This window comes from Lipophrys pholis (assembly GCF_963383615.2).
Source record: "Lipophrys pholis genome assembly, chromosome: 22".
Lineage (NCBI taxonomy): Eukaryota > Metazoa > Chordata > Actinopteri > Blenniiformes > Blenniidae > Lipophrys > Lipophrys pholis.
In genome coordinates this window covers 6529677-6552752 of record NC_137644.1, presented here as the reverse complement: position 1 = coordinate 6552752, position 23076 = coordinate 6529677, and the positions used below count along the sequence as shown (strand labels likewise).

Here is a 23076-nt window from a genome sequence, read left to right as displayed (position 1 = left end):
AAAAGAAAATCCTGAAGCAGAAATTCTCTCGAAAGACTAGATTTCAGGATTGGCATGAGGCAGAAATCAACTTTTTATTCATTCATTTTTATCTCTGAATGGCCACAAAAGTAGAAATATGCGTTGTATTGTCCTCAACCCTTTAGTGTTGAAGTTTTCTTTGTAAAAAACTAAAGTATTGGTTTTCATTTGCCAAAAAGAGTAATAATGGTATATTTAGAAGGGAATACTTGATAAATTGCTATATTGTCAAATTGCTATCTTGAGTAAAAGCAGTCGGAAGAAGAGAACAGATTTGAGATAAATGAAGGTTAAAATGCTAGAATATGAGTTTTTGATCAGTTTTACGAAGGCATTTTCAATGTGCTTTAAAGGTTACGGGAGTTATTATCACTATCTTTTCTTATATAATTATGTAAATTATGTTATGGAGTCTTTATCGCCTCATTGTTTTAGTTAATGATGAACAAAAACCACAAACAAATTCCTCTGAAGGTGACCAAACAGATAAAAAAAACCCAAAAACGAATAGAGTAGATAAATTGCCTTTGTGTCTGGAGTTGCTCCAAACAAGCTGCATATGAAGTGAAAGCACGAGGCCGTTTGGAAGAAATAAGGTTTTCAGGCGTGCGGGAGACGCACATCAAGGATCACCTCCTGCCCTTCACTTAACTCCTTCTCTGACCCTTGAGAACAACAAAAAGCAACCTCTCCGGGTTCCCAGGGGACCGGGGAGAGCGCACGGATCCCACCACGGTGCTTGTGCGCGCACGGAGGCTGCGCCGCCCAATGCGCCCTGCGTGCGCAATTACGCCATGTGCTGCGCCAATCTAGTACTCCTCCCTCCCACCCTCCCTCCCTCTCTCCGTCCCTCCCCGGCTCGTTCGGTGGCCCAGTGGCGATGGCAGGTTTTCTCATTGTCGCCGTTGTTCTCAGTGTAAACTGCTCTTTGATCTCCGCAGCGGCTACAAGCGCGGCCGATGTCTTCTTCAGCTGTGCGTAAATCCCGCAGGCAGCAGGTACCGCTGTTTTCTTAGGTGCGCGCAGTTCCCAGAGAAGGGGGCTCGCCAAACGTTTTGACACATTGTGAGAAATATCCGCATTGTATCCTTGTAAGCTGTCACCAGAGTAATTACCTGAAGCAGCCCGACACAGAGCGGGGAGAAGCTGGCGGTTCGTGGACAACGTCTCCAATAAATAAATCAACTGAAGCGCAGTGTGGGATTAAGAGCCCCAAAATAAAATTAAATGCAAATGTTTAGGAGTTAGTTTTTATCAAGACTTTATAGGTTGTTTTTTTCTATCTTGGATATCTCACCCCCCCCACCCCCCACCCCCTGAATTCACTTTTTTTTTTGTGATCTCCAATGTAAGCCTCCAAGGAAAAAGTAACAAACGCCAGATTCCTCAGTAAACAAAAGTCACGAATCAAAGAACAAAGTAAGAATTGGGAGTGGGAAATATCGAAATCTTTGGAAAAGGAAAAAAATCTGAAAACAAAGTTTGAGAACTGAGGTGGGGAATAAGTCCCAACGTTTTAGTTTTTACTATGAATTCAGAATAAAAAAAATCTGAAATTTGAGATTAAAGTTGCAATTCTGAGGGGAAAAAGTCTATCTTCCTTTTTTCTGGGTGGTCCTGATCTTCAGGACAATTTAGAGTCACTTTAAGGATCTTTCCACTCTAGGAACAGACTTTCTTTTCCTTAAAGATCATCACTCTCTATACAAACAAACCTAAGTTACAATTACTGTAATACTTCTAAAGTACTACAATTAAAATTACTTTCAATATTGGTTAAAATGACTTTTTTCTTTTCACAATCCTCAAAATCAATAAGTGTTCGGCAGTGGCTGTGGGGCCACATAGAAAGAACTGAAAGAGGGAAACTTAATTATATTAATTTAATTCAAGTTTTTCGAATACATTGTTTTGGTTAGAGCTGTTCAGATTGATAGGCAATAAAACAGGTTTGGAAAAGGCATCAAACTGACCCCCAGATGTTTTTAAGCTTCTAGACGCCCCCAGAGGAGACCCTGCCAATTCCAAACTACTATTATTATGATTATAAATAGGCAAAAGTGGCAAATTTACAGGAGAGAATTTCTGTTGAAAATGTCAGATCTGCTTTGTTATAATGGTACTGTATTATCCAAAGGGACATAACTATATTAAACAGGTTATAATAAATATACATGCATATGAGACAGATTCAGAAGTCAAAGGTCAGAGGTAGTTTAGGCTAAAACTACAAACCTCTCATAAATAAGCCAGTGTCATCAATAAAACAACAAATGCCAAGAATTAGATACTGATTTATGAGGACTTGGTGAAGGTCGGACCCTCAGGCTTCATATATTTCATGCAGGAGATTCAAGCAAATGTTTCTGCTGAAGTGTTGAATTAAATTCCGTCCAGTTAAATTTGCAAATGTCTTTTATTCAGCCTCCGGTGGTGGAAGTGGAAATACAGAAAGTTTCAAATGCTTTGTTTTGCACAGCTGCTCTCAATGCTCATAATTATAATAGTTGAGGTTGTATAATCACGTCTGCAGTGAATATCGTGGGGGAGGCTGCTTGCCACTCTGGATTTCCTTGATTCAACAAAAGACTGAAAACATGATTCATATCAAACGGGGAAAACCTTGTATTTGAATCCTGCTGCATGAAGAAGAACAAAAAAAATCACAACCTTGCATTCCTGAAGCCCTTCAAACCCTGAGTCATCCCCTCCGCTGGAAGCTGCCGTCACGGCCATCTGTTGTCCGCCGCCTCGAGGTGCTCAGCTCGTGTCAATAACTTTTAACGGGCAAAATTTGGTCCGTGGAGGCAACGCGAATTGAGTGGCGGTGTCAATTGTGTAATTAGTGTTTTTAATGAGCTCTCGGCAAACAGGGACGGCCCGGTTCACAGCACCTCGGAGCAACGGTGTTTGGTGGTGGTGGTGGTGGAGGTGGAGGGGTGGTGGTAGGGAGGGGGGTCTCGCCGCTGTCATGCGAATTCGCGGGGCTTGAAATGTTACACCTCGCTTTGCAGCTGGGCTGCATCTGCAACGCTGTCGTCTCCGCCGTAAAAAGCGGCATGCGTGCTCCTGCAAGTGTCCTGCACGCTTTGGCCAAAACAAGGCGTTCTCCGTCACGTTCATGTCTTCATAGTGAGCGAGTGAATGAGGTGCCTCCGACAAGTTGCTCAGAACAAGGTTCGGTCTGCGGTTAAACGCTCACTCGGCCTCCAGAAACGTTGCGTTCGCGACGGCCTTGTGGAGAAACGTGGTGATGAGTTGGGAAATCACCAGTAAGTGCAGATGTGGGAAACTCTGCAGGGTACTTTGGGGGGGTGAGGAGGGCTGGGAGGGAGCTGAGCTGACTCCAGCCTGCCTTCTGGCTGGGCCAATGGGCCATGGTAATTAGATCTGGCCAATGTGGGCCCTGGGCTTTGGCCTGGGGGCATATAAGGGGGGCCCAGGGGCAACAGACCCCTCATATCACTCAGAGGTCTCCACTCTCTCACCCAGCTCCTCCATTGGTTCTATCCCTCCGCACACCATGGACGTCTTCTCTCCATCCCAGGTCTACTACGACCGAGCGTGCGCCTCGTCCCCGGACAGCCTGGAGTTCGGCCTCGGCATGGAGCTCGAAGGCTCCGAGGAGGACGAGCACGTTCGGGTCCCCGGGGCCCCTCACCAGCCGGGCCACTGCCTCCAGTGGGCCTGCAAGGCCTGCAAGCGCAAGTCCAGCTTCGTGGACCGCCGGCGGGCCGCCACCATGCGCGAGCGCCGGCGGCTGAAGAAGGTCAACCACGCGTTCGAGGCCCTGCGGCGCTGCACCTCGGCCAACCCCAGCCAGCGGCTACCCAAGGTGGAGATCCTGCGCAATGCCATCCAGTACATCGAGAGCCTGCAGGACCTGCTGCGCGAACAGGTGGAGAACTTCTACGGTCTGCCCGGCGAGAGCAGCTCGGAGCCGGGGAGCCCGCTGTCCAGCTGCTCCGACGGCATGGTAAGATCCTCATCCTCCATGATCCCGGGAGGCCTGTTTAATTTTCAACTAATGCATCATCAGGTTCAAATTTGCACCAGTGCAACGCTGCCACTTCTCATTACCTCGCAGAGCATTTCATTTTAAAATCGGACTCCGGTTTCCAATTTAAGAAGCCTATTAATCAAATAGCTTGTTTTGCCCCAAGACCTCGATTACCATGCTTCTCCATGCATGTCATACTTGCCTATAATCCCCAAATACAAACATCCCCTCTGTGCTCTTACACGGACTTCCATCCCGGCTTTGCGATGCAGCTCAGATTCAATCTTTTTTTCTCCTTCTCTTCCTGGAGGTGACAGTGTATCAGATAATACAAAAGAACGGACTAATGGCTTTCCCACCACCGGACACTTTATAGCCCCTAATAAACCAAACTAAATCCACCTCACTGAAGTCTGGCAGAGAAGAAAAAAAAAAATGGGCGCTTTTCTGCATTCCATCCTGACTGCATGTTCTGCACCGCTGCCAGGATTTTCTGCAGATTTACTGGGAGAAAGTGTCATCTTGCACAAACTGGTGTTGCTTCCACTGATACAATCGATTCGCCACACTGGAGGGTTGGTGTAGAGGGAGGAGGAGGGGCGGGGCGGCGAGGGGAGGGGAAAGGCGGGGGCGAGCATGGCACTTCGGTTCTTCAAGGTGGATGTGAAATTAAAAAAAAAAAAAAAAAACAATAACTTTGGAATTGAGGATTTAATTGGCTTGTCTAGAATATCACTGCAGTGTTTTTTCTTTCTTTTTTACCATGAACTTTCAACTTCGAATCAAAATACATTTAAACACACTTGATCGGTTCTTTTTTTTCCTCGCCACAATTCAAGGGTAACATTTGATTTCTCATTTCCTTCCAGGCTGACAGCAACAGTCCCGTGTGGCAACAGCTGAATGCAAACTACAGCAGCGGCTATTCATATGCAAAGAACGGTGAGACCTTTTGACAGAAACAGCAGTCTGATATGAAAACAGAGTGTGTTATTGTTCGCTCGGTGCTTTAAAATCCAATAAGTGAACGTGCTGGATGGTATTAAATTTATGTTCTGAGAGCCCGTTTTGATGGAATTAAATTACAGAGAACAGATTACCAACTGTACATGGACCGGTCTCGTCTGAGTGTGTGTTTTGTGTCTCGACATTTTAGAGAGTTTGAATGATAAACATGGCGGCGCCTCCAGCCTGGAGTGCCTGTCCAGCATCGTGGACCGCCTGTCCTCGGTGGAGTCCGGCTGCGGGCCGGCCGCCCTCAGGGACATGGCCACCTTCTCCCCGGCAAGCTCCAACTCGCAGCCCTGCACGCCGGAGAGCCCCGGATCCCGGCCCGTCTACCACGTCCTGTGAAGGGGAAACCAGCCGCCCCCCGCCCCTGCGCCCCCACCTCCTCGCTTTGATGTGGATATACTGCCCGCCGCCGGGCCTTCAAACACCAGCTGCTTCTGCAACAAGAGAAAGAGGACAACTGGCTTTTTGACGAGACTCTTGATACTGTACATGACTGTAAATAAGTAACGTAATTTACATTTATTCTGTACATTAGGGATGCACCGATACCACTTAGTTAAAGTAGGAGTACTAGCCTTTAGCACTGCGCTATGCATACAGTAGACCGAGGAGCCGTGTGCCGCCAGACGCTCCGGCTCGCTGGTAATGAGTGTATCAGTCTTACTTTAACCATGTGTAGCATGTAGCATGTAGCTCGGCTTGGCGCTGCGTGCTGAGCAGTTAAACTAAACAGCGACATTGAGCTAATTCTGCTGGTGTTGTACGGACTATCTTTCTCCGACAGAATTTACCGTCTTACGTTTGTTATTCTCATTAATATTAAAGAATCTCCAAACCGCAGACATCGCTCGGCCTCTCTCGCATGCCTGTGGGCAACGATGCTGACGGGTGATACCAAATAGTATTTGCCAGGTGGTATCATGCGAGTACTCTGTGTAGTATCAGACCCGATACTTGCTCTTGGTATCAGTGCATCCCGACAATACATGCTACAATATCACCATTGACACATATTTATGTATGACAATTAATGTAATGTTGCATTATTCACCCATGAAATTGTATTTAAGTAGTGTTGTAACTTGTTGTGACCATTAAATTTTGTCATTTTGTAGAAAAATTTTGTGAGCATGTGTTCAAATATCCCCAATGTGAGTGAAAATAACGATTTAAAACAACATAAATCAATACCGGCATCGCTAGAAGTGAAGATATCAACAACAAACATCATTAGGAGACTAAAAACGAGACGCACACAAAGTGAAGCAACACAAAGTGTCTCACTGTCTCTCTTTGCTTTCATCCTGAGACATAATTTTGTGGGTTTACAACTTTTCAGGGCTGATCGGTGAACCGGTGGAGTCGTGCGAGCAGCTAAAGACACAACAAAAGAGAGGTGATGAAAATAAAAGGGTAACTTATTCATGATGGTCCCGGAGCGTCTCGGCTGTCTGCCGCTAACAAGGTGGTGGTGGTGGTGGTGGGGTGTGTGGGAGTGTGTGTGTGTGGGGGGGGGGGACATCAGGACCTGGTGGAGGTCAGCTGATGCTATTATTCATTAAAAACTCTTAGGAGTTTATTTTTCTGCAGGACGACCTGGTGAACAAAAACATTAAAAACATACCGTGTGTGTGTGTGTGTGTGTGTGTGTGTGTGTGTGTGTGTGTGTGTGTGTGTGTGTGTGGGTGTGATTCTCTCCCACCAAATGTGAGTCATCATTAACACCCTTCATTATAGCGAGAACAAATGGCCTCTAATTGCACTCATTGTATGACCGAGGAGGAGGAGGAGGAGGAGGAGGAGGAGAAGAAAAAATGGAAGGAGGGAGAGAAGAAGAGGAGAAAATACACTAACTATTATTTCATTGGTAAAATCTTACAATGATTACATTAAACAATAAAATACTGTAAATACTGTTACTTCATTAAAATGTATCCCAAGAAATACTCAAGTAAAATCGCAAAGAATTTAATGAGCAACCACTTCAAGTATTAAGTTACTTTGTAATCACGTCATCAGTCAGAAGCGTCAGGTTACCAGAGAGCACACAGTTAAAATATTGTAAAAATACTCAGTAACAAGTACTTTTCTCTTTTGTTACTTTTTGACGGACAGACATTTCTAATCTCCAACCAACTTGTTTTGTAGTTGATTACTTTCTTAAGGTTGTAAATAGTATCTTATGTCAAGTAACTAAGTACACACAGTGTTTAATTACTATTTAACCGTGAGACTTTGTTTCATTTGTTTTAACTTACCTGTATAAAGTACAGGCTTAAAGTAATCGAGAGAAGAGTAAAAGTCGTGGATATGGAAACTTTCTTAGCTGATTAATTCTGCGGCTATGTAGGATTTTAACAGTAACAGAGGAGATCATGTTGTGTAACTTGTACTCAAATTTCAGTATAATCATACACAGTTCAGAAAAACACTGACAAACATACTCCTTGATTAGAGTAAACTGAGTACTCACTAAAAAGTATATCTTTTAATGATTGAACCAGGAAAGTGAAGATAAAGTGTAAAACATTTTAGCAATAGATAACTTTAAATTAAACTCAGTAAAGTTATAGGACTACTCACAGAGTTTAATTACTTTTTAACAATTTGAGGTCTTTTTAAATTTAGAACTTTTTTATCAAACACAAACTAAAAGTATTTAGGTTTAAATTTGATTTATTTTCTCTGTCAAACTTAATTTATTTAAATCAGTTCAAATTGTGTCACAAATTCAGATCTCAAAAGTTGCAGAATAGAATATATAGTTGTAGTAAAATCAGAATAATTCAAGACTGAGTCATGTAGAAACTCTTAAACGTTTTGAGCCAAACGTAAAATCTGCTCTTTGAAGTAATTTTAAGATTAAAAAAAGAAAAAGAAAAAAAAAAGTGGAATATGTGAGTCTGAAGTGCATTGATTGATCATTTAAAAAAATTGCAGACTAAATACATTAAACACACGATGGGATGTAGTAGAGGAATATTTGTCAATATTTGCATTGAAGAAAAGATATAAAACTGCATTACAATTGTAATACAAGTGTACATTGTAAAATAAAGAAACCTTGTACATCAAATGTGTAATTAGGCAAGCTTAAATACATTTTTTTTAAATAGGTACTTCATATAAAGGTGTAAAATTGCAATAAAGAATATAAAAATCTCATCCATGTAAAGTTGCACACATATTGAACGTGCAGCTGCTTGCACATGATCGTTTCTTCTCTAATGATCCGTTTTATTATGTGAACACATTCAAATAGATCGTGCGCAATTACACATCATGAGCAAAGCTGTTTAAAGGGAGGAACGCCGTCTTTTATTGCTATTTCTTATTATTAGCAGATGGCTTAGAATGCACAAACTGCTGAAATTGCTTTGAATGTAGAGTCTGTGATTTAAGGAAGTGCAGCAAAAATCCCTAAGTTATGCCTTAAAAATTATCATTTCAATTTGAAAACAAGTGATTTATAGTTTTTTTTATTAATCATTATTCATCACTCACAACTCCTAATCTTTAAATTACACCTTATTTTCCTACAGTCAACTGTAATAACAACTTAAAGTGAAAGCTGTAGTACCAAACTTGGCCACAAGGGGCTACTGTTTCTTCTATTGATTTCCTCAGTCATTTTGAAGTGTTTTGTCCTAATTGATCAGCACTGAACAGGCAGGTTTGTGCCTCTATAGTCTCTAAATGATGATATTGTGCGTGTTGAGGAGGCAGCAGTTCGTAGGTTTTCTCTTCTTTTCCATAATGAGTGTTTAACCGGAGTCTTTGGAGATTTCAGTCTGCCCTCTGGCCAAATCTGTAAAAGCTGCTGTGTGAGGAACGATCTGCACAACACAGCGACGACAGAGCGTGTACCAAGTTTCAAGAGAGCCTGGAAGTTATTTTCCTATTAATTTCAGTGCGAAGAGCTACGAGTACATGGTGCCAATGTTCACATTTATTTCAAACAAAACAAAACAAAACTTGAAAAAGGTGAAGAAAAAAAGTGCGATCTCACAAAATGCTTTTGAAAATGAATTTTGCTTTGCCTCTAAAACTAGATGAGTTTGTTGACGGTTTTGGCCAAAACCATCGGGCCAGTTTTGGCCTGCGGGCCTCGTGTTTCACACACCTGCTGTAATATCCAAGATGCACAGTAAATTCACGTTTGATTAATCCAGCGTGTTTTGTTTTTGTTATTTTTCTTTCCAGATGCACCTAAATACTCAAATCTGGAAGTTGAGGTTTGTTGTGTATTTAAAATATTTTTTATGTGTTTTAGCAAAAGTAAACAAAAACCCAATTCTCTCAGAAACATTTGAATATCATTTTCTCTTGGATTTTTTTATTTTTTTTTAAATTCAGTTCAAACTTTGAAAACATAATCCAGAAAATTGAAATGTCTTTTTGACAACATTGGCATTTTATTATTTTTATTTTTTTACCATTTTCTACTAAATTGAATTTGTCTGGAGCCACAAAACATATTTCAACATCGAAATTAAAATAGCAGCTTGTATATATACTATTTTATTTCCGTAGCTTTGCTATGCTTTTAAAAAGTAGCTCATGTTGTTTCCTAAATTTAATAACTTAAACTGAGATCCACAGAAGTATACTAGTATTATAATAATAATAATAATAATAAAATGTACTTTTCATAAGAAACAACACAAACACTTAAAATTAAAAAAAGAAAAAGAGTCCTTAAAATGAGTTAAAAGCCTCTTTAAAAATGAAAGTCTTTTTTTTATATATGTTTTGATTGTTTCAACAGTTTAAGCAGGTTTTTACCAGTTTGAACAACTTTTGTTGTTTCAGCCATTTTAGTGGTCTTACAATTTTATCCTTCTTTAGTTTACTTTTTTAACTGTCAATCATTTTTGTATAATTTATATTTATTCTGTTAAATTTAATTGCAAAAATGAACTTCACAGATTTTGTCTTTAAAAATTGAGATGATCACTTATGTAAACTGTGAAAAAATCATTTTATTTATTTGGAAAAGAATAAATGTGGTGCTGAGATCACATCAAATTTCATACAATAAAGTCAACAAGGCGGTCACTGTACACAAGCACATAGATTTTATTTATACAAATATAGTATGTATAACAATTGCATATCAACAGTTTTGTTGTCTTTTTTTTCATCTTTACGATAAATACAGGACCATCAGCTTCAAAAATGCAAGTCAATTAAGAAAGAGTACCTGTGACTTTGAGATACAAAAAGGATCTTTTGTATTGGGATGTTCTGTTTTGAGCGAACGAAGGGGAGAAAATGTGTAAACATCATATAAAACCAAAATTGTACAGGTACAGTAAGTAATATTTCATCATGTAAAACCTGTAAAATGAAGCCGTTAACAGAAAACAAATCAATTGATGTTCATGAACAATGAATAGTAAACACAAGAAAAAAAATCCAAAATGTTAGATTGAAGACAAACTGACTACTACAGCGACTCACTACTGCCCCCTATGGCACAAAAGTGGCTTACATTTTAAGTACTGCACCTTTAAGATCACTGAACACAAAGTTCGAGACGTTCAGTCGACCTTGGTGCTAACAGGGTATTTTTTGGGGATAATGCAGCAAAAGTTTCTGGTTTTTAAATTGTGCAATTACACGTAGCTGAACAGTAAAAGACGAAAATCGAAATTATCTGCAAAATTTTGGGGGAAAAAAAAGTCAACAATTGAGAATGAACTTCAGGAAGGGAAGTAAAACAATGTTTTAAATGGTTTCTAATGACATTTTAATGGTAAAAGATTTAATGGTGGCGCAAGGAAGAAAAATAAAAAGAGCGTAACCTACAGAAAATAAACAAAAACCAACAAAAGTCACAGAACGACAGCTAAGCGATCTTTAGTGGGCGGTGTACAGCAGAAGAGTGACGATAGGAGCAGCTAGCACCAAAGCTGAAGTTAAACATCTGGAGGGTACGAACGCCGTAACTCTGGAGACCACATACCACATACCAAGGAAACTAAACTTTACGCCATCCACTCCAGTCGTACCACTCCTCACAATGATTGTCAAAACCAGCGCTGCCAGGTCTACGAGAATTATCAGGTTTGTACGAGAATTTTTCGCTTTCGTCGGTCAATCACCATTTTTCTGAGCGTATGGTTGTAATCAGCCTGAAGAGTGAAAACGTTGTGTTTCCAGTCGATCGAGCTCGTTTGCTGAGCGATGATTGGCTGAATGTCCGCCCAGCACACAGTGCGTCCTGATTCTGTCAGCGCCTGCAACCCACTACTCTTAACCCTACATGGAAGCAGATTTACTACGATCCTGTATAAAGCGTGCAACATTACATCCTCCTCCTAATATATCACGCTTCAAGTTTGCGTGCGTTTTGCGGGGGATCAACTCGTGGGGAAGTAAATGAGGATTTTGCGCCAACGATGTCCTGGAAACAGGATCGTATTAAACGGCCGTTTACATGACAGCATTTCAAGTTTTTTTTTGTTTGTTTGAAATAAAACTCTATCAGCGAGATTGGCTGTGTGGGCCTCTTTATAGTCATTGTGATTGTTGGTTATTTCCTGTAAGTGTAAGTTTAATCTTCTTTCTGCTCGCTTTGATTTGAGAATTTGAAAAATGTTCTGTATTGTAAACTTTTCTTTGGAATTGTATTTAATTGAGCTGTTTTGTTTTTATATATCTATATTTTTTTTTTTACAATGGATGAAATGAACAAAACTAACATAAAAAAAAGTGAAAACGCAAAACTTCCCTTGCGTATTGGGTGTCTGTTTACACAACAACGGTGCTCAGGGTCTCTAAAGACACAGCTTTTTGAAAGAGTAGATGGACAAACAATGTTTCCTCCGTCGTGTCATGACTCCCAGTCCATATTCTCCTGGACTTTGGTAGTTTAAAAGTTGAACTTGGTCTTCCGTCCACTAGAATGTCTGTGTCCCATTATTTATGTTTGTAGCATATTGTTCTCTGCTGCATGTGTGTGTGTGTGTGTGTGTGTGGGGTTTTATTACAAAAACAATTGTCACGCTAACTACTTGGGCGTTGTTTTGCTGTGTGAACGGGAAACCTTTCGGAAACGAAAACGTAAAAATGATGTGTTTTCACTTGAAACGTTGTGTAAACGGCGTCTCATAACAGTATTCACTTGGTGGATGGATTGTGGAGCATGGGATTGGATTTATGGAGGAAGTTACTGAACGTATCGAAGCATGACTGCAAAAAATCACAAAATGGAAAAAAAAACAAAAACGTGATATGAGAGATACTCATGAAGACAAATCTGTGGGAACAACAACACGAGCAGTGTAAGACAATCAGGAAATAAAATGAGAAGATGTAAGAAGGCGTACAACACAGAAATGTATCATCAATAAAAGTCGTGGGAGCCAGCTGAGGAAACGTCTCAATAACAGCAACATATCTAAACATAGCTAAAGGCTGAGCTGGTTTACGGCTCCTTTTCAGGTAAAAACAGTCATTACCGACGTCTGATAGTCTTTAATTATGAAAGTAAACATACTAACTTGATCGAAAGACTATCTCGCAACTGTTTCCAAAGTATTTTGGTGACGACGGAAACACAATAATTTCCTGGAACATATGATCATTTTTAAGATAATTCTTTATTTCCCACCTGGCAACGCCGGTAAAAACCAAAAACGCCCCCCCCCCCAAAAAAGAAACAACAACCCAGAACCACACAAGCTAGTATTCAGCTCTTTTACAAAGGGATAGACTCTAAATAATAATCTGCACGTCTCTGAATGAAAACATAAACAATAAAGCTTTATGTTAAATCTCTGATAAAATACACAGGTGTGAAAAATAAACATAATTCTAGCATATATATTTTCTATTATAAATCTTACGCTGATGACATTCTGTAAATCTGTCGGGAACAGGACGAGGTTAACATTTCACAGGGATTACTTTGTGACGTATATCTTGATTAGTTTCAAATGGGGGGGGTAGCGCATGAAGTCCTCCATTAATTGCGGTTATTGCACTTTATTGTTCATGCCGCCTGCAAATCTTTAATCTCTTGAAAGTGGCACAGAGCACCCACTTGTGGGCCCAGAAGCTGCCTGACAGTGCATAAAGACCCCGGGTTTCGATTTACATCAATTTACAGGTTAAAACTCTGAAACTGCATGTGTGTGGTCGAAGAAACTAACTGAAGACTGTGTGTTATTGCTAACCCTACAAGGTACAAAATCTGTTCTTGCTACAATATAGAAGGTAAAAAAGAGTTCACGTTTCTCCAAAAACGGGACGAGTCGGACACGCACAAAGAAAAAGCAAAAAGGGAACTGAAACGGTCATTCATACAGAGACACAAGCACCAGTTGAGGAGTCGACGGAAACACCACTGTACGGATGCTAACTATGGCCACATGGAGAAGGTTTCACTGCGCGATGGACGTTAGCTGATTGGAGTGTAAACAAAACGTAAGAGGGGAGGGGAAATCCGGAGAAAGAACTAAGGAGGGAGTGTGCCTCAGCCTTCCTCACACTTTGTTTTGTCAAAGCACCAAATTTCAGGACGGACGCGCTCTTTGTTTCTGCTCAGTAAGCGGTGGTGCACTGGAAGGTTGGAAAGAAAGAGAGACAGAGAGAGTAAAAGAGTCTTCGACTTGTTGTTTTGTTTTTTTTCCTCCGTCGTGACGGAAAAATTCCTTTGGGATCCGCAGGATCGACAGATGGTCTGTTCAGGTCCGACTTTTTCACTCCTCTTCACTTCCTCTTCTTTTGGAACAACCTGCAGATCATGAAAAACAGAAGGAGAAACAAGCTGAGAGCGATGCCTTTGTGACTGCTGGTCATGGATGTTTGTTTTTGGTCTCCATCTAAACATTATGAGGTTATAAGTGTTTAGAATAATATATTTCCTTTTCTCAATTAATTTTGGAAGTGAAAAATCAGATCGCTCATAGGTCCATATAGTTAGTCCCACCTGTGTGGATTCTGCAGATATAATTCCTCAGCATCTTGGAAAGGAAAATCCTCCTCTCTGCTTTAGCATTTGAACGCATCAGGATGAGTTGGAGAATTTCGAGCCAATCGGAGGCCGCCTTTCAAAAGGTATGGACCACATGGTATCAATTGACCAATCACGTTGCTCGTTACTGGGCGTAATACAAAACCGGAAGTCAGCTGTGCGTTGTATACACGAGCCGATAAATCGCTATATTTCGGTGGAAAAAAGAGGAATTCAGGCAAAATTAGGTGGTGAATAGTGAATAGTGATGGCCATTATACACATATTTACGGCTTTGATCAACACGTCTGCTATTTTTTCGTCCGTCTTTTCCGAAACCTGACTGTCCAAATGACGCATGGATTTTCAATACTTGAGAGAAGAATGGGCAGAAGTGTGTATTTTTTAATAAATATAGCTGAATGGGAAGTGCATTTTTTTCCCCAGTTAGGAATTGGGAGATCATTGCCAGGGTAAAAATCGTACTCGTGCGAGCAAACTCCAATGTAACCGCGGGAAGGGTGACTTATGTTGCAGTGTGAACTGCTCTGTTGGCAGTGAATCTCCGGGGTCGGTGTAGCCACATTTATAAAACCTGATCCCTCCCCGGCTCCTCCGTCTGCGGCTCCACCGCTACACTCTGCGACAAGCTAGCAAATACCTTCCCGGGCCGCCGCGCCAAGTCCGAGACAAGAGATCCGCTCGGGGGAGGATTTAGCATGAAGCGGGCAGTGCCACTGAGACGTTGGACACATGCCCGCCCTCCAAATCCGTCACGCTCAAATCATTTGAGAGGTCTGTGCAGAAACAAGCATATGATTTAGCTCCACGGTCCGATTAGCTTCTGCAAAGCAGCTACCTTCCGCTTCTTTTATGTTTTCTTCAGTTTAACTTGCAGGGTGCAGAGATTTGTTCTGAATCCAGAGCGTAAAGCTTATGCATGTGGATCCTCCGTCCAGCTTTCACTTACAGGCGGTACCTGCTTCATCCAGGTACCTGCAGAGAACGAGACGCACACGCAACCGCTTGGAGCTTGAATTATTTACAACGCTTACAAAACCGCTGGCAGAAGGCATTAGGAGGCGGTAGATAGCGTTTGCACTGGCGGCTCACTTTGCAAAATACACCACAGAGAAGTGAAGCTGTCTGCTCACACACTCCGAAAACAAACCGCCGCAAAGTTTTCATTGCAAACTCGATGACAAAGTCACAGAAGTTTTCGACCAGTGGAAAAAATATCAGTTGATAACACAGAGAAAAGAAGCCAGTGAATGAAAGATGTCTTTATCTGAGGAGTTAAGCTTTCTTAAGATGAATAAGATCACAGACGAGTCCGCCTGCAGGATTTTCTCTCAGTTTCACCTTGAAACAAGAACATCAGAGAGGACGAAGCCTCGGGCTCGTACAGAAAATTATAAAAGGAGGCAGCACCGTCTGCGGATATTTGCATTCCTCATCTATTTTTCTTTTTTTTTTAATCAGGAAAACGTCGACTCTATAACAGCCTTTGACGGAGACAAAGTAGATGCAATATTTTCTTAAATATTCAAAATGCATTCATTTTGATTCAGTTACTTTAAAGGGATCCAGTTAGTTGTTTGCATTACTTTAGTAGATCCAAATATTAGTAATATGATATTAATCCATATTTTGTTTAAATAATCTGTGAATCATTTGGCCCTTTGATAAAGATTGGAATATTTCTGTGACACCCACCCTGATCAAAGCTTACTGCAATAGAGCATCTTCCTCCCACTGGAGGAGCAAACAGCTAAGCTAATGCTTTGTAGCAACACTACACAAAGTTTACACGTTTACACGACATAGTTTCAAGTTAAAACGTAAAACTTTTGTTGTGTTTTCTTTGTCTGTTTACAGGACTGCGGTGCTGAGAGCCACTGAAAATACAACTTTTTGAAAACGGCTCCCAAAGTGGAACTTTGTTCTTCTGCACATGCTCAGTAGTCGGACAATAAGAACAATATTTCCTCCGTCGTGTCATGACTTCCAGTCCATCTTCTCCTGGACTTGGTACAATACAAATGTCAGTGTACTCCCATTGTTAATGTTTATAGCGCATCATCCTCTGCGCACATGCAAACAACCAACAGCGCAGACTTGTGGCCCAGCATGTTAACTACACTGTTTTCAGCACCTGTGCAGTTTCCATGAAAACTGAATTTTATTTTCTGAAATGCAAAAATTACGCACTTTCACGCTCCTAAGTTCCCGCAAGCCGTACTCACACATTTACAATGGCAGCTGTGTTTCTCGCCGGTGGTGTTGGCCCCTCCACCCCCACCCCCACCCCCACCCTGAAAGCAATGAAGCGCCTCACCTACGACATGTGGTTCTGCTGCGAGGCCAGGTTCTGCTGCTGCTGCTGCTGCATGAGGAGCTGCTGCTGCTGACGCCGCCGGGCTGTGCGCAGCTTCTCGAAGCGCGCCTCCATCTCCTCCAGCACTTTGGGGGTGTAGCGGACCACCAGCTTCACGCTGTCCTTGGCCGCCTTCAGCAGCTCCACCGCCTTCTCGTGGTGCTCGCCCTCCACGCTCTGCAGGAACGGAGCCCAGTTCAATATACTCGTAAAAATAGTAACCTCTCAAAGGAGGCAACCCCCCCCCCCCCCCAAGTATTTCCGTCATTTTTAATACTCTGTGATTATGTGGAAGACTTATTCAAATCTCTCCAGAGTGCAGCTGCTCTTCATTCCAGACATGTACAGCAGCTTTTGGCCTCGATCGCACCTCTAATCATTGACTCACATATCAAACTTAGAAATCAAACGCTTTGCGAGAAGCTACTAAAAACACTTGAGCTGAGGATATAGTTTTTGGGAGCAGGGCTTTAAATAATAAATGGAGGCAGGGGAGCTTATCTTCGCTCTCCCTCCCATCCATTGATCCTCCCTCCTCGTACGCGGTGTCGAACAGGAAGTGCCGTTTCGGACCTACCACGCCGTTGACGGACAGGAGCTGGTCGCCTCGCTTCAGGCCGCCGTGCCTCTCGGCGACGCCTCCAGGAATGATACGGGAGATGTAGATAGGCGAGTTCTGCTCTTTGCCGCCCATCACGTTGAAGCCCAGGCCCTCCTCCGTCTTGGGCAGCTCCACCACTCGCGGGTGGGAGTGACCCTCGCTGGCTGCGAAGGCTGCGACCGTGGCCTGGAGGAAGAGGAGAAGGCGCAGGAGCTCAGTGAGGAAGCAGTGAAAAATTAATTGCCTCAGCAGCACAAGTGGCAAGAGTGCAGACATTGTTCCACCGAGGTGGAGCCGAGATACTTGAGCAGGGAGGCTGATTCAGTCAGATCCTGTGTAGAGCGTGTTCATGTAATAGAGAGCACTTTACATTTGCATGCATGATCACCTAAAAATATCAAAATGAGTGACAGTACAAGCAAACAAGAGGGTTTTACTTGCTTTAGACCAGCGGTGTTGTGGTCTTGTCATCAAATGTGTCTTATTCCGTCACCCTGCTGCATTTAGTTTCATAAATATTGAATATTGAGTCTCCCACATTGTGCAAAAATGTGTACTATGTTTGAAAATGTTTGCGTTGTTTATGAATGAAGTATTGCTCACCGATGATTTAAATCCAAATGATATGACAAGGCGCAAATACTTTCAAAGATTTTCCACTCGAGTCTTCTCACACAAAAAAAAGGCATTTCTGTGCTTCTTTATAAGAAGGCAGAAATGGAGAGTACACTCTTTTCTCCAATGATTGCTCCCCCATTGGCTGGCACACAATAATCTAAGAAGAAATACAAGTAAAATGACCCATAAGGTTGAATCAACTTTAACAGAACCTTCAGTCTTGTTTGGTTAGTGATATCGATCCTGCAAATAGCGGAGAGGAGTGGATTTTTAAACAGCCTCGGGTTCTACAAGCATTTTCCAACGGTGTTGTTTTGATTTTCCTTTTATATCTTAGCCAGAAACAAAGCGTGCTTCTCGCTCCGAGCACCTGAGACGCAGGATCGGCTCCGATCCGGTGGGACTGCAGCAGAAGACCAAAGCAGACTCCGATGGTATCACGGTTACAGTCGGTGCAGTTCGTCGTGCTCGTAGCATGAGAAAGCACACGATGTATCACAGAGTGATTGTGGAGCCTGCCCTCCCACCCCCACCCCCACCTGCACCCCCGCCTGCACCTTCTCATTTCAATGAGGACGGCCATGACAAAGCGTCAGGATTTAGTCAGACTTTTGGGATTTAGAGTCCACATGAGAAGTTCCCGAAGTTCCTAAGCGCGTGGATTAATATGTTCGAGTTCACGCTGCAGGAGCAGCGAGACGACTTTGGCCCTCGGCGTCGGCAGCAGCTGCTGGGGAGTTTGCTCGCTGCTCTGTGGGGTTTCTTTTGAACCGCGAGCCAAGCTCTTTGCCCCGCCGACAAAGAAACCCGGGAGCTTGTTAGCCAAGAGCCTGGGAAAGCTAATGGCAGAGGAACAGAGGAGGAGATGCCCGCTGATCCTCACATGCACTGCCACAGGTGCTGCTCTCCGTCAACTCAGCATCATTCGTGTGGGGTGGGGGTGGGGGGGGGTGTAGAGATCTGTCAGAGGCTTCCGCAGATGTGAATTGAAATTCCCAGCAGCGGTGGAGCTCGTGGACTTTGAGGTTTTTGACGCTCCCTCCAGGCAGCATCCTCAGCTTTACTCCCTCTTCCATTTTCAATCTGAACCTCAGATCCACGTTTATTCTCGCCTCACCAGAGCTGCACAACGGGAACCATCTACCGAAGACTCGAGCGCATAAAAACAGGTGCAAACGTGACAATGCATGCACACACATGTTGACACACACTGCACTGAGGATTTAAACTGACAGACATGAAAAACAACACAAAACTTTGCATTTAGCACAAGCTACATTCATGAACATGGAAAATTGGGGTAATCTGCTCGATCGCGAAACAATACTGGGAGTTAATGCTGATGGATTTATTACAATAATGTGATTTAATACTCCTGAAAACCCTTGAATTTGTTTTCATTGATTCTGAAAACGAAGTGTCATTTGGCTCAGCCTTCAGCTGTCATCACGTTGAAAGTCACTTCCTCAACTGGCTCCCCGCGACTTTCGTTTGTGAACTTTATTGTATGATATTGTCCGTGTTTTACTTCAATTGGCCAACCTTTGACGACTACTACTTGCACTTGATGTCACTGAAGGTCCTGTTTACACGGCATTTCAAGTGAAAACACGTCGTATTTGCGTCTTCGTTTCAATTTATAGAATTTACAGAAGTAATGTGCCTTTTGTGCATTTTGGACACCCAAAACACCAATTTCTGCCTAAAACCATGATGCACAATGCATGAAAACATTCATATCGCAATTTGGCTTGTCTTTCGTGATTATGTACTGTGTATAAACCTAATTCCTAATATGCTGTCACTATGCACTGACATGAACAAAAAAGTAATCAAACATTAATCTACAGGAGGAAGACTATCTGCAGCATCGTTACATTTTTTTGCCTGATCAATTATTCACCTGAGGAAAAAGTGCTTCAGTGTGCCACAGGAGGAGATGGTGGAAGTTCCTGCTGTGATAAGGTCCTGCTTTAATGTGCAGATTATTGAAGTGTACCTTTTTAATCTGTCGTCCTCATGAATATTGTCTGCCAGTTAATCGTGCAGTTTTTGCAAACTGATCCTGATGAACTGCACTTTTCTTTCATATTTAGACCTCATTTTGAATGTAGATCATTACGAATTGGGGTGAATGCACAATGCGTGGGAGCAAAGTCTATTGCAGCTAAATCGGTCTTTGGTGATACGTATATTGCACATGTTTATATCGCGAGAAGAGATATGGGTGTTTTGCACAGTCCTCTTTTCATCAGGTCCTTAAGGCTTCATTTACGAGACGATTTCAAGTGAAAATGCAAAACTTCTGTCTGTTTATATGATAATGGTGCTCTGAGTCACTGAAAATGAAACTTTTTGAAAATAGCTCCCAAGTGGAACTTTTTGAAAACACACTGACTCTGTCTCCGTGGGAAATGAAACTCTTCTGTAAAGTTGTGACTGTGCATGGCACCATGGCCAGAGTAAATATTTATTCTGCACATGCTCAGTAGATGGACAGTCAGAACAATGTTTCCTCCAGAGTGTCTTGACTCCTGGTCCGTATTCTCTTGGACTTGGTAGTTTTATTTTGACAGTCACTGTAATAACAATCAAACTTGGTCGTCAGTCCACTAGAATGTCCATGTTCTCCCATTGTTAATGTTTAGAACGTTCTGATCTCTGTGTTCATGTGGTCTTATTACAACATCAAAAAACAGCCCCCACTAGTGGCCAAACATGTTAACCACATCGTTTTCAGAACGTTGCTATGTAAACACGAAACTTTTCTGAAACAAAAATGCAAAAATGTATGCGTTTTCGCTTGAAAAGTTGTTTTGCAAAGGGGTTCTAAAACTCCTCGGTCTTCTCCTCTCCCTCTCAGTTCATCCATGAAGCGAACAGGCAGCTCCTCAGCATGCACGCCGCCGCCTCTCAGGCCTCACAGCGCTTCGACCTTCACAACTTTATCTGGGTTTCTGTGAACAAAAAAACAATCTGGCAGATGGCCGGCACCTCACACACACACACACACACACACACACACACACACACACACACACACACACACACACACACACACACACACACACACACACACACACACACACACACACACACACACACACACACACACACACACCGAGGAGGCATTTTAAATGAAAAGCTTGCTCCAGGATACATAGTAGAGGTTCCACACTGTATAAGTATAACGGAACATATCAAAAGTCACTTCATGATCGCCTACCGGCCTTTTTCTTTCTCAATGCTGTGATAGTTCCTGCCTCTATTAAGATCAGTAATAAAGGCCTCAGGCTACAAATCAAAGCTGAATTGATTAAATTAATGAAGCAATCATATGGACTCAAGTTATTCAGGTGGAACCAAAATATGTAAAGCTGTGAAATTTTAAATTTCCATAAGATCAACTCTCCAGAGGCTGAGGTTTTGTCACATATTTCACATGTTTCATCATAGTTTTCATAGCATAGGGACTTGGATTTGAGTACCTCTGCTGCAGCATGCATATCTATTCCTGCCCCCGAAATATATGTGAGAATGATCGAACGCAAATGCTGCTGAGTGGAAATATCTCTGCAGGGAGTGGCTTTTAAAAAATATCCAGCGCTCCTGCTTGGCAGTATCCCTCCAGCTAAGCCAGTTCAGATCATTAGCCGCGTGCTTAATTGCCCATGCAGCGCGTGTGCAAATTTAATACCGATTTAGAAGTGGTGACTTTTCACAGTTCGGGGGCAAGGAGAGAGTTTTAAAGCTTAAATCAGAACCTTCAAGCTTAACTGCCACAACTTATTTTGTGGAGTGACTAGACGTCACGCAAAGTCTTCAGGAAAAGGCTCTTTTTCCAGATCAGTCAATAAGACCCCCCCGAGAATCGACCGGATATTTTCAGAAGCATTAAAACAAGATCAATAAGATTATCTTTGGTGATTGCAAATGTGAGTGACTGGGAAGTGATTTTATGTCCTTTGTTGTAGATTTATATCAAAAATATGGATTCAGATTGAATTCATTAGAAGTTGAGCACCGTCTCTGTGATTCACGTTTTACCAAGCCAGTGAAGCCAAACTGGTGGTGCTCACACTTATCAGTATACAAAACCCAGATCCCTCCAATGCCTCCTTAAATTCGAAACAGTGTTATGATTTGTGTTTCTTATCCTCTTTGAAATTGATCATAACATTGTGCTACAGAGACCGGAACATATCAGGATTTAAGGTAAAGCACTAAACTGGTTCCGATCATATTCATCAGATTCCACTTCATTCAAGTTAACGACTCTTCAGCTCAGACTAAAGTTAAACATGGAGTTCCGCAGGGTTGTGTCTTAGGTCCTATGCTTTTCACATTATATATGCTTTCTGTAGGGACTATTATCAGGAAATACTCAATTAACTTCCATTGTTATGCAGATGATACACAAATCTATTTTTCTATGAAACCAGATGATACTGATCAACTTGTCAAACTAGAAGCTCGTTGGAAGTTCTCACCTGATGACCCCAGAGACGTGTTGGCATTCACAAAACTGATTAACGTTAACACAGATCCTGATATAAAGTGCTTCTTTATCTGGTGGCTTTGGTTTATATTGGGCGTCTTCGGTTGTTGCTGCTGTGCTTCTGTGTTTGTTTCTGTGATCTCTGGGTATTTGTGTTTTGGGGATTTTTGGTCTTTTTCTTTTTCTTTTTTTCTTTTTAATGGTTCATCCTCTGAGCAAACCACGACAGAACCAAGATTAAAACCTGTTGGCCACATCAACGTGATAAAAAAGAAGGCTGCCAGTCGCTTCATTACTGGGACCGCTGAGTGGAAATAAACCTTTTAATTGTTCAATTACATGATAATTGAAGCACTTGATGAGGTGGCGGGTCATGCTGTCCTGGGAGCTTCGCCTCGGCTCTGATTGACGGTAAACGCAGACGTTCGCCACCTCAGACACAGTCAATGCTAACGTTAGCTATCATGCTAGAATATACACATCAATGCTGAATCCTTTATTCTACTGTGATAAGATGCACATTTACCCCGTGAAATATACCATGCAATCTTGTTTCAATATTACTATTTATGTACATAACAAATAAGCAATGCATACTCATCTAATTCGAAGGTTTTAAGTGTTAAAAAAAGTGTGTGTTTACGAGGATAGGCGCTTAGCATCATTATGTTAATTTGAGCTAATTACATCCCAGCTTTTAGCAGTATATTTAACGGTGTGAAAATGGTATCAATGTCCTTATTTAACTCTCCGTTGCTTCGCTCACACGTTGAATAGCAATTTACAAGACACTGCCGCACAAAGGAAGAGGAATCGTGTTGTTCAAGAAGAAGAGAAAAAAAACAAAACCCTGCTCTCATCCTGTGGCATCTCTCTGTTCACACAAAAAGACGCTCTGCTTTGTTTCTGTCTTCCGTTCCCGTCCACGTCCACCGCCCACGCTGAGCAAGGACTCAGCTGGACGCTGAACCGGCCTTTAACTGAC

At 42.1% G+C, this 23076-nt stretch overlaps 2 protein-coding genes across 2 annotated transcripts in view; one reads left to right on the top strand and one right to left on the bottom strand.

The window, feature by feature from the left end:
• The first annotated feature begins 877 nt into the window (after positions 1-877).
• On the top strand, positions 878-6150 carry myf5 (myogenic factor 5). The gene is made up of 4 exons (XM_080491675.1): positions 878-1019; positions 3569-3997; positions 4891-4963; positions 5178-6150. Exons 1-4 carry the CDS (start codon positions 981-983, stop codon positions 5372-5374), a joined length of 738 nt encoding a protein of 245 aa, XP_080347801.1. The 5' UTR covers positions 878-980; the 3' UTR covers positions 5375-6150.
• Positions 6151-11510: 5360 nt separating this feature from the next.
• The window catches only part of lin7a (lin-7 homolog A (C. elegans)), a 44670-nt gene continuing 33104 nt past the window's right edge, over positions 11511-23076 (bottom strand). Inside the window, exons 4-6 of the mRNA XM_080492177.1 lie at positions 16952-17161; positions 16336-16551; positions 11511-13778 (exon numbers count right to left, since the gene is read on the bottom strand). Coding sequence (XP_080348303.1) covers positions 16336-16551; positions 16952-17161 — 426 coding nt within the window. The 3' untranslated portion in view covers positions 11511-13778. The remainder of the gene's footprint in view (positions 13779-16335; positions 16552-16951; positions 17162-23076) is intronic.